The sequence below is a fragment of the Sesamum indicum genome, linkage group LG1 (assembly GCF_000512975.1).
Source record: "Sesamum indicum cultivar Zhongzhi No. 13 linkage group LG1, S_indicum_v1.0, whole genome shotgun sequence".
Classification (NCBI taxonomy): domain Eukaryota; kingdom Viridiplantae; phylum Streptophyta; class Magnoliopsida; order Lamiales; family Pedaliaceae; genus Sesamum; species Sesamum indicum.
Genome location: NC_026145.1, coordinates 15,220,975 through 15,232,819, shown reverse-complemented (window position 1 = coordinate 15,232,819; position 11,845 = coordinate 15,220,975). Strand labels below are relative to the sequence as shown.

Sequence of the window (11,845 nt, the reverse complement as noted above, 5' to 3'; positions counted from 1 at the left end):
TTATTACGTTTTGCCTCTGAAGAGGGGGTATAGTTGTAATTACAACTATAGTTCTAGTAAAAGATAAAGAATATTTATACATTTTAGTCCAACATTAGGGGTGTCAATATAATTTATTCTAAAATTAGTACTAAGAAGTGCTTTATTATGTTAATTAAATTAAATAAAATTAAAATCAGGTTAGGTCAGAAAATGATTTGTGATGTTACCTTACTTATTTGCTAAGATAGTTACTTAGTGTAATGTCATATTCTTTTACTTATTTACTTTTCTTTGGTATATATTCATTTAAAATTATTAATATACTTAACTATCATTTAATATCTGAATTTATTAAAAATAATATAATGAAAGAACTAAAGCGTTTTAACTCGAAGAAATATGGAGCATTTGTAATTTATTGCCTTTTCCACTAAATTAATATTCCAAGTTATAAATAAATTACTTCTAATATTTAACATATATTTCAACTGTTAAAATACCGATTAATTATTTTTTACATTTTTATTTGTTAAATTCGTAACAACTTAACCTCGTCATTCATGTAAAAATAAAAGGTATATTTATTGCACGTGGGCTAGAGCTTGTATTTTTCTCACGTTGTGCATTTTTAATATTCAACTGTATGAGACAAATGTTTTCCATTAACAAAGATAATATATATGGTAATAATCAACTTTAGTATGCATTCGGATGATAAGATTATAAGAAAATTGCGTAAACTCTAGTTATAGCTCTCAAATGTTTTAGTCAAATAGGTCCATTGAAAATAACACGTAGTTTAATAAATATGATCTACGATACATAGATGATATGTAGAACGTTGGAGTACTTGTATTTGAGATCTACTTGAAACAACCGTAAATGTGGCGTGGATGATCTTGAGCTCTGTTGATTGTAAGAAGATCGGACATCTTTGATGGATGACAATTATATTTAGTCAGGTTCAAATAAACTCTGTTCGAGCAAAAGCGTGCAAATTGTTTGGGTGTTTCATGATTTTGGCAAAGAGAAAAGGCCATTTTGGTCATTTCATAGTGTATGTGGTCTCCATGTTAAATATATATTTAAATTTGGATTAGTGGAAAATATATTATTATTATTATTATTAAATATAGATCATAGTTATTAGTATTTGATAGAGATGAAGGCCTCCACTGCCGGTACGCCTGCAGTGTAGTACAAAAAGCGCATCAATGAATTTGTGCCAAACGCGACAAAGCCGAAAGCAAATACAAACCCTTTTGGCCCAATGCACAAAACGCTAACGTAATTAACGCGCCTCTTTATTCCCATCTGGCCCAGCCCCTCACCCTCTCCCTCTCCCTCTCCCCCACCCCACGTTATATATACATACAAAAATTATACGCATCTTCACCCATTTTTATACTTTTGCATTCACAAAATCATATCTTTCATTCACTTCTCCAAATCCAAAAAGCTATTTCATTCATCCCCAATCCCCAGATCTCGTCTAATCAATCCGACCTGAATTTCAGATCGAGTTCGCTCTTCCCAGGTATATCAATCTCTCTTTTCCCTGTTAAGATTTCGAGCAAATTGTCTGATAATCTATTCTCGATCAGTTGAATTGTTGCTCAAGATCTTGTCGATTGATTTGCTTCATTTTATTTACTGCATTTTTTTTCTGGGATTCAGTTTTCAGTGGTTTTTAGCTGAAATCTCGCTCAATATCCCCATTGTCGGCATTGGCTACCTTCACCATATTTTCCATGCCAGTAACATTGTTTTCATCTCCATCAACACCATATTAGTTTGGGACCATCAAGTTGAGAGGTATACTTTTCGCCTTTTGTCTTCTAATATGGAATGAAAAGGTTGAGTTTTGGTGCTAAAGTTACGTGCGTTTTTTATAGACTTGTCGTGTAGATCTATAAAGATTGTTTTCTTTATGCATATCTGTCTAGATCTGCGTATTTATGACTGTAAATGTTTATACTTCCTATGTGCGTAGAACGTGTTGATGCTGGTCTGGAGGTTTCTAGTTGCGGTAACGGTGGTTTTGTGTCGACACGGGCTAGTGGCGGTGGCTAGATTTAGTTAAATCTGTTGGTTAGACTTGTATGTTGTTATTTTTGCTTTTCTGGGCTAATCTTTATGGAGAATGTAGATGACTACCATAGTAGTGTTGATATTGATTGACCACTTCATTCAAAAGTTTAAGTTATTAGATAGAAAGTTTCAAGGTTTAATGTCTCTAGATTCCTGTTGGTAGACAACCTCGCTTGCTCAGCGGTCTTTTATGAGGCCTAGTACGGGCAGTTTTGTTTTATCATAAACGAGCAATGTGAGATAGTAACCTTAGGAGTTTTGATTGGACTGACTCTGGTAGCATATTGAGTGAGAGTGACTACTTTGTTATAGAGTATGGTAATTTAATATTTAATTAATCAAGGTAGCCAATGAAACCAAACTGAACTGATTATCATGCTATAGCACCCAATTATAGTTGCCTAAAACTCTATGGAATGAAATCACAAACAGTGAGCAGACATTTATTTTGAGAGGCCACATTTTAGACAAAAAAGATTTTTTGTGCTGCAGTTTCTTGTGTCCCACCTGCAGCAGGCAATTATGCTTTAGTCCAGTTTGGTTCACAGTCTGTTTTTTTGACATGTAAGGAAGCACTGTAATAAGTACTAGCTCTGGACAATTTAAATGTAAATGCTGGTAGTTGGTGGATGATTTCTGATAATATTGACGATTTACCTTTTACTATAACTTGTATCGTTTAAATATTTCTTCCGCTGTCTAGATAATTCTTGAACAGCCAAACAAACCAGTCCTATTATCAAGCTTAAAACAGATTCTGTTATCACTTTAATTTCATTTTCCCACCCAATTTTAGGAATAACTTCAGACTCTAGAATTATATATATAGCATTTCAAACTCTTATTTTCCTTTTAATAAACGCTAATTCAACATTATATTAGTGGACTGATGGATAGTTTCCATTGGAAGATCGGTAGTTGCCTATTGGGTACTTGTGTATTCAGAAGCCATAGATTGTGTCTACTTCCCTATTGATTTTAGCTGATCTTTAGTGTAATTATTGTTTAGTTCATACTGACTTTGACTGATCTTTAGCCTCATTTGTCTGTCCAAATGGTTGTAATTTAGTTTGGTCATATTGAATAAAAAATGTTGATATTTTGATAACCATTTGCAGTGTTTTTGTTAAAAAGAATCACCCCTAATCATGTGGAGATTTAAACCCTTTATGCAAAAAGAGCAAACCGGGCTTGAAGGCCGCTTCATTGACATTGGCAATTTCAAAGTTCAGATTCGAAATGCCATTGCAGAGGGTGGATTCTCATGTGTTTACTCAGCTCGAGATGCAGTACATGGATCCAAGCAGTATGCATTAAAGCACATCATATGTAATGATGAAGAGTCACAAGAGCTGGTGATGAAGGAAATTTCAGTTATGAAAACACTCAAAGGGCATCCTAATGTTGTCACTCTTCATGCCCATGCTATCTTTGATATGGGCCGTACAAAAGAGGCTTTCCTTCTCATGGAATATTGTGAGAAGTCCCTGGTTAATGTGCTGGAGAGCAGGGGAGCTGGGTTCTTTGATGAGAAGCAGGTCCTAACAATTTTTAGGGATGCATGCAATGCTGTATTTGCAATGCACTGCCAGACTCCGCCTATTGCTCACCGGTAATTGCTTTTTGATGTTTTTACTTTTTATGTATAGGAACATTATTCCACTTTGAAGAAGTCGTTAGACTTTCTTTTAAATACCCATCTTATCCTCTGTTTATCTCCATACACACTTTTTTCTATTCTTAATTGGAGCCCAAAGGCCACAGGCCACTACATTACAAAACATAAAATATGTAACTATATTATGTGTTCGTATGTGATTGAAATTTATGCCTCTATTTCTGGCGTTGGCATCTGAAATGCTTTTATGCAAAGACTTAAGTATTTTCTTTATTATCGCTATTGTTTTGGGGTCTGTAGAAAAGAATATTTTGAAAAAATTTACCATGATATGGTTCTTTTGGTTTTATGATATAGATTATGGTTATGTGTTTCTGTTAAGAGACTTCAAAAAAATTCCGATTCTGGCTTATATGCTCACCGTTCTGAGTTGCATTACACAGTGATTTGAAGGCTGAGAATCTTTTGCTGGGGTCTGATGGCTTGTGGAAGTTATGTGATTTTGGTAGCATTTCTACCAACCATAAACGCTTTGAGAAACCTGAAGAAATGGGAATTGAGGAAGACAATATACGGAAACACACAACACCTGCCTATAGGGCCCCTGAGGTAGATGGAGGACTTTCTATCAAGATCTTATTGTTACCTTTTGTTGGTATAACTGTTGATTCCTCTTCGTCTTCAATGGCTTAGATGTGGGATCTATTTCGGAGAGAACTTATAAACGAGAAGGTAGATATATGGGTAAGTTGACTGGTTCCTGATATGTTGATTCATTAGTCCAGCAAGAATATTCAGTTGGCATGTTTTCTCTATGAACTCTGTAAACCGATACTGAGTTTTGTTGTTTGCAGGCACTTGGTTGTCTCCTTTTCCGCATATGTTACTTCAAGTCGGCATTTGATGGTGAATCAAAGCTTCAAATTTTAAATGGCAACTATCGCATCCCAGATTTACCCAAATACAATACATTGCTGACAGACCTTATCAGAGATATGCTTCAATCTTCCCCAGATGACAGACCAGATATCACGCAGGCAAGCATTTCGCTTGATTGGCCCTTCATCTCCATGAACTTAGGTTAGTTGTAGATTTTTGCGCCCATGGCAATCATGAGGGCTAAGGTTGCATGTATACGTAGTGATTGATTTTATTTGGCTCCTTTTGTTGCAGGTGTGGTTTCGTGTTAATGATCTTCTACCAGAGGGGTTGCAGAAGTCATTACCTGATAGACCTCCAGAAATGCTGCAACATGGTACGGATGTGCTTGCAGGTGAGGTCCGTGAGGATATTGTAATCAGTGTGTTGAAATTAGTAATAAGATTCTAAGGGCACAACTTGTCAAACCTCAAGTTAACTTCAAAGTGAAGATGGTCAAGAACATCATCTAAGAGTCTTATATTATAAATTCCAAGTCCTGCCCAAACATTAACGTGTGGTTTGCTGCCATTTGATGGGCATTTAATTACTTGCTATCTGCAGGCATGCCAAAGCCTGCAAACAAGTCTAGTCCAATGCCTCGTAGAAGTCCACCTCCTCCTCCCTCATCCGAGGCACCTCGAAATGTGTCATCAACCTCGAATAATTCGAGATCAGGCGAAAGTACTGGTCCCTTGGGTGCTTTCTGGAGTACTCAGCACGCAAAAGGTTCAGAAATCAGGGAGGACAAGGCCAGGCCAAAACATGACGAAGACGTGACTGATCATAAATCATCTGGAACTGAGAAGATACGTCCTGACAGGCATCCAGTTTCTCATATAACACCACAAAAGGAGCACAATTTTCAATCTCCTCTTGTCCAGAAGAGTCCACAAGGTAGATCAGTCAATAGGGCGGGTGAGTTGCCAACTAAGGATTTAAATCTGTTTCCAGATAGTTTGGACCGTAATACTGAAAGATTAAAACAATCAAAACCAGAGGTCACACCTACCTTTCAAAATGACGCATATAATGCTTTTGTTGCTGAATTCAATACTCCTACACAAAGTCCCAGCAATAACCGTCGGAAAGCAGAGAAGGAAGAGATGTTAGAAGCTGAGGTAGAAAAGCTCAAGGAACAGCTTGCACATGTCAGTGCAGAGAAGGCCGAAATAACCTCCAAATATGAAAAACTCACAGCAATTTGCAGGTCACAGAGACAAGAGATACAAGACCTTAAGCAAGCTCTAGCTGCAAGAACTCCATCACCGAGTAGGGAGCCCTCGAGAAACTTAGCTTCTTCTGGAAGCCAAACATCTTCCACTCCGCAGGTATACTTTGGTCCAATTGAAGTTCTTTTTAATGTTTTACTTTGAGTAATGTTTTTCTTTACATGTTTTCTCTAATGTTTTACTTTTAGTAACTTTTGATATTTTTTTAGGGTGCCCCTGATTTGTTTTAGTTGGGTGTAATTTACTTGATGTGCTTGTTTTCTGGGGATTAATATAGAATACCCTTACTCAGAAAAACTAACTCTTATGTGTGTATTATTGAAGCAGAAAGAGAAGATTGAAGGAACAGTCTGGGAACTCCAACAGGGTTTCTTTGACCGAGGTTCTCCGAGTCCAGATACTCAACAGTGGCAAGCCTTCACTGATGATCCCAAGCCACAAACCATGCCAACAAACAATGCTTCTAGATCTGCTCAAACAAGGAATGGTCAGCAAAGTAATCAGGCTGCTGAACTATCTTCAGGTGCCAGTACTTGGGGGTTTGGAACTGATAGTTTTAAGGTGTCTGCTACCCCTAAGATAAATCTACCTGTTGGCGAATTCAATAATTCTCAGCGCTTTGGTGAATCAAAGAGCACAGAAAGTAAGTTGGAATCACAACCTGCTGGATGGGCTGGTTTCTAGTTGATTGAAGGAAGGGTGGTATAGAGAATTAAAAAGAACAGAAAAAGAAGTTATTTTCATGAGTTGTTTTCTGGTGTTGAATTTGTTGTGTATTATTATATAGACTCAATCACAACAAAGTTGAATATATGCTACCGCCATGCCTTTAATATGATTACGCCTTTTCTTTCAGCCTTTTCGGAATGAATCTATCTACTTTCTAGATTTTAGTTATTACTTGTTATACGAAATTTCTAAGCCACACACTCTTAAATCAAGAAGGTACAAGGGGTATACCTGCATTTCTCTTTCACCATTATGCAGTCTTTCTGGTTTGCTTGCGGAAAGTTGAATAAAAGAATCTCTCTCGTAGAATTGTTGAACAACAGAGTGACAAGGCCTAAGTTACCTTGGAATTTTTGTTATATTGTGTTAAATGTTAGTGAAGTGCATCACTACATCTGGTTCTTAGAACAAGCTGCTCTTTGTCTGTGAAAAATGCTATTCTCATTGATAGATCTACATATATATATGTTGGGCGGTGGTCGGCTTGTGACTTTTATCTTCTTGGCCAAATCTGGGATTTGGTTGTAGATTTCTTTCCACTGGCCAGATGTGGCTTGTGATTCTTTTGTGCTAGTGGTTCTGGTGTATTTCCATAGTACTTTCTTTCCGCTTTCCTGGAGCTGGGAATGTGCGGGCTGTTTTGTAGGTTTTGACCCGTGCTTGGCAAAAAGTTGCCTTATGTTTGAATTTATGTTTTGAGTGTTTTGTTTGTATTTTGAAGATAGACAGAAAAAAATAGAGAGAAATAAGTGTGTATTGAAGATAGATGGTATGTTTTGATTTGTGTTTTGAGATAATTTAAAATATTTTAAAATAAGTGGTGTAGGTTTGATATTGGAATTTGAGAGACAAAAATTACTGTTCATTGTCAAATTATATCTGTTTTATATATATTATTGTATATAAATATATCTATATATAAATATTGTATGTTTAATGTTTATTTTTTGGAGACAAAAATCAGTGTTTATTGTCAAATCATGTCTCTTTTATATTATATATATAAACATATATATATTATATATAAAAAATTGAAAAACAAGAAAACACAAGGATAAAGTGTAAAAACATAGAAATAAATATTGAGTGTATTTTATTTTCTCTCAAAAAATACAAAAATATAAATCAAAATATTGCCTTGACGTTTCAAAGAGACTATATGGACTCATTACGTCACTCTGTTTCAGCGAGGCTGAATTCCCTCTTCAGCTTTTCTCAGCATTTTGGATTTCCCGACTACAGTTAACTACTGCAGGTTTGAACCAATGCAATGACTTTGGGTGCACGCAATGTGGTCTTATAACTCGTGTTCCATTTAAACTGTAAATGCTACGCGTCTAACATTCATATTATCTATATATTTTAGAAAATATTATATATATGGTGTGAATATGTTGAGAGAAATATGAAATGTAATATTATTTTAGAATAATAATAAAAAAAATTGAACTGTATGAAGGGTCGTGTCAGACGGTCTGGATATATTCACATCGAATATCGCGCCACCATAACTCAGAAAGTCTAGCAAGAAGAGGTTGCACCATGTTTGCCTGCAGCAAAAAACACATCAACTTATGTAATTAATTTGATATGTTTAAATATATACACACATATATATGCATTTTTGTTCTTTGAACAGACGTTAGTCATCTAAATGAATGATAATACTATTGAGTAAAAGAAGAATAGGTGTCGAAATGGTCATCTGCCTCTGCGGAATTTACTACTGATGTTTTTGCAGTCAACAAGCAAGAAACTCGCGTGATTGTCGAAAACAGGTAGCATAGATAGACCTCGTCAGCTCACTGTTCAAGTTAAATATAAGTTTCTAATCTCACCTCTCAAGTCCAATCATATACGCAACATTGAAAATTAGGACAGGAAAATTATGACATAACAATACTTAAAACACTTGACAACCGTGTTGACCCGTTAATACGCCACACTTTTCAGCTGATGCAAGCACTAAAAGTCTTGGCAAGTGACGATCCTGTCCTACTAGTCCAACCGGAAGTTCTTGCAATGCTTCCATTTCTCTATGGTTGTTCGAAACCAGCTGATATATTGATCTCCCTTTGAATAGTAAAAGGCGATCACTTCAGACAGTGGCACGGAAAGGACATTAGAACTTAAGCAGATCATAGAGTTCAATGCATCAGTGTGTATGTACCTAAGTTTTCATTAGATATGGCCTTTCGAGCTGATGGGTTCCGTTTATTTTTACTTACCTTAGTGTTTTGTCTTTCATCATCCACTCTTGCAGTCGGTCAATCTGATTGTAGCATGAATGTAGGCTCAGTTTTAACTGCAGGAGTGAATAGCCCTCCTAGGATTTCGCCTTCTGGTGAATTTGCCTTTGGATTTCGTCCCCTCCGAAGTTCTCAGTCTACCAATCAAGATCTCTTCTTGTTAGCCATATGGTACAATAAAGTACCCGAAGGAACCATCGTTTGGTCCTTGAATGACCATCAAGTTCCAGAAGGATCAAGAATCCAGCTGACAAATGAAGGGCAGCTTATTCTTTACAATTCTCAGGGCCAGCAGGTGTGGAAGGCTGAGACAGGCAATGAAAGAACAGCATGTGCAGCCATGCTGGATTCAGGCAACTTTGTCCTGATTAATGGAGCATCTATTTACATATGGGAAAGCTTCAGATTGCCTACTGACACAATCTTGCCTGGTCAGAGGCTGAGGAAGGGTGGGAGGCTGACTTCTCGTCAATCTGATACGACTTCTACAGAGGGGAGGTTCCAGCTCCGGATGCAACTGGATGGAAATCTTGTGCTTTACTCTATTTTGTTGCCGACTGAAGTTATAACTGATGCTTATTGGGATACAGGGACGAATCATCGTGATGCTGACTCCGAGCTTGTTTTTGATGAGGCCGGTTTCATTTACATAGAGGATAGAAACAAAAACATACTGAACATCACAAAACGGAACTTGGGATCCAGACAGGATTTCTATTATATGGCCAGGATTGATGAAGATGGAGTCTTCAGGCACTATAATCATCCGAGACGAAACTATGCTGCTGATGCCAGAAGTTACATGCCGGCTTGGTCCATTATCCAGACGACTCCAGAAGATATGTGTGGTGCAGTCTCGGGGAATTTAGGAAGTGGGGCTTGTGGATATAACAGTTACTGTGTGAATTTAGATGGAAGGCCTAATTGCTTGTGTCCAGAAGGATACTCACCTTTGGATTCTCTTGATCTGCGTCGAGGCTGCAAGCCGAACTTTCAGTTACCTAGCTGCCAGCAAAATGGATGGGAATCGGACATTGCCTCTGTGGAGTTTAAGGAGTTGAACAACACTGATTGGCCCTTCACTGACTATGAGCTTCAGACAGGACCAGAAGTGGATAAGGAGAGGTGCAAGGAATTCTGCCTCCGCGACTGTTTTTGTGCTGCTGCTATCTATAATGGGAACAATTGTTGGAAGAAGAGGTTTCCTCTTTCTAATGGAAGACAATCCACAGCTGTGAACAGGACCGCTTTGATTAAGGTTCCACGGAACAATCAAACGACTTTGTGTCCTAAAAGCAAAGATCGGTCCACTGTAGTTCTAGTTGTATCAGTACTTCTTGGCAGCTCTGTGTTCTTCAACTTTCTTCTGTTAGCAGCCATATCCGTTGGCATTTTCTTCATATACCACAAGAAGATGCTGAATTTACAGTCAGCTTCAACGTTATATGGGATAAGAAGGTACACATACAAAGAACTCGAGGAAGCAACTGGGGGCTTCAACCAGCAATTAGGCCGAGGATCTTTTGGCACCGTTTATAAGGGCGTTATTCCATCTATTCCTAAGAGATACATTGCGGTCAAGAGATTGGACAAGGCTGAAAAGGAGGGTGAGAAGGAGTTCACGACTGAAGTTAGTGCAATTGGACGGACTCACCACAAGAACTTAGTCGCCCTTCTTGGTTATTGTGATGAGGGAAATAACCGGCTTCTAGTGTATGAGTACATGAGCAACGGCTCTCTGTCTAGCCTTCTCTTCGGCATATCAAGGCCTCATTGGCACCAAAGAATGCAAATCGCTTTTGGTATTGCTAGAGGCCTGACTTACTTGCACGAAGAATGCAGCACTCAGATCATACATTGTGACGTCAAGCCTCAAAACATACTCTTGGACGAGTACCTCGCCCCCAAGATCTCCGACTTTGGATTGGCTAAACTTCTGCTATCCGAGCAGAGCCGTGCTGCACGGACGCACATTAGGGGGACGGTTGGGTACTTTGCACCTGAGTGGTTTAGGAAAGCATCCATCACATCAAAAGTCGATGTCTACAGCTTCGGCGTGCTGCTTCTTGAGATGATCTGTTGCATGTCAAGTGTGGAATTTGCTATGGGAGATCAAGAGGAGGCCTTGATTGATTGGGTATATGACTGCTACAGCAAAAAGAAGGTAAACATGTTGGTGGAAAATGATGAGGAAGCCAGGAATGATATGAAGAGTGTGGAAAGGCTAGTGATGGTGGCAATTTGGTGCATTCAAGAAGATCCTTCTCTAAGGCCCTCCATGAGAAAAGTCACACAGATGCTTGAGGGGGTTGCCGACGTTTCCGTCCCTCCCCGTCCTTCTGTTTTTAGTTCATCTTGATGGTTCCGGTTCTTAAAACATCATCGGTGCAGTCAGATTGTAGCCTCTGGGCAATAGGAGATTCAAACATAGAACCTCGTTCTTGGAAGTAATGGATCAGACCAACTGAACTACCAAGATGTTGTTTGTTTTAGGGATATGTATATGTATGTTTCTTTGATTAAATGCCTGTGTTAATTATAACTCTCTCTATAAAGAGTACACATAGAACAATACTATATGTTTATGGAAGCATCTTGCAAGAATTCCAGGCCCAGTTAATAATTTAAACTGTTGATCATAGTCATGCTGCACTCAAACTTCAGACACTAATAGCACTTAGGTAAGATTTTGATATGGCATCATGCACTAATCAAGGCAATTAACAATGTTTAGAATGTTCTTATATTCATTATTCATAATTGTCATTATGTATTTCAAAGTGGTTCGGCCATTAGGACAACTAAAGTAAAAAGCTAAGTGATTATCAACGCTGCATTCCATTCTGGTGGTTAGGTTGTATTTCCTAAGTAGTTTCTTACAGCTTTCCAATAGTTGGAAATGTGTTGGTCGTTTTAGGTCTATGTGTGTTTTTTTCGGGAAGTAAATAATTAAGGGCTACCCATGTGCAGACCAACACATAGGTTAGGCAAGAATTTAAAATTCGAATCCACATCACGAATGTGTC

At 37.9% G+C, this 11,845-nt stretch overlaps 2 protein-coding genes across 7 annotated transcripts; both read left to right on the top strand.

Annotated features, from left to right (window-relative positions):
* On the top strand, positions 1,342–6,708 carry LOC105168706 (probable serine/threonine-protein kinase DDB_G0280111). Of its 5 annotated transcripts, XM_011088850.2 has the most exons (10): positions 1,342–1,519; positions 1,660–1,797; positions 3,192–3,685; positions 4,135–4,300; positions 4,385–4,435; positions 4,546–4,728; positions 4,865–4,964; positions 5,174–5,527; positions 5,609–5,940; positions 6,166–6,708. In XM_011088850.2, exons 3-10 carry the CDS (start codon positions 3,222–3,224, stop codon positions 6,523–6,525), a joined length of 2,010 nt encoding a protein of 669 aa, XP_011087152.1. In that variant the 5' UTR covers positions 1,342–1,519; positions 1,660–1,797; positions 3,192–3,221; the 3' UTR covers positions 6,526–6,708. The 5 variants fall into 5 exon arrangements, with proteins under 5 accessions (XP_011087152.1, XP_011087144.1, XP_020549695.1 ...); XM_011088842.2 differs by having other exon boundaries at positions 4,865–4,946; positions 5,174–5,940; XM_020694036.1 differs by having other exon boundaries at positions 1,346–1,519; positions 5,174–5,940.
* On the top strand, positions 8,272–11,423 carry LOC105168705 (G-type lectin S-receptor-like serine/threonine-protein kinase LECRK3). 2 transcript variants are annotated; one of them, XM_020695949.1, is made up of 2 exons: positions 8,273–8,732; positions 8,834–11,423. In XM_020695949.1, exon 2 carries the CDS (start codon positions 8,854–8,856, stop codon positions 11,176–11,178), a length of 2,325 nt encoding a protein of 774 aa, XP_020551608.1. In that variant the 5' UTR covers positions 8,273–8,732; positions 8,834–8,853; the 3' UTR covers positions 11,179–11,423. The 2 variants fall into 2 exon arrangements, with proteins under 2 accessions (XP_011087140.1, XP_020551608.1); XM_011088838.2 differs by having other exon boundaries at positions 8,272–11,423.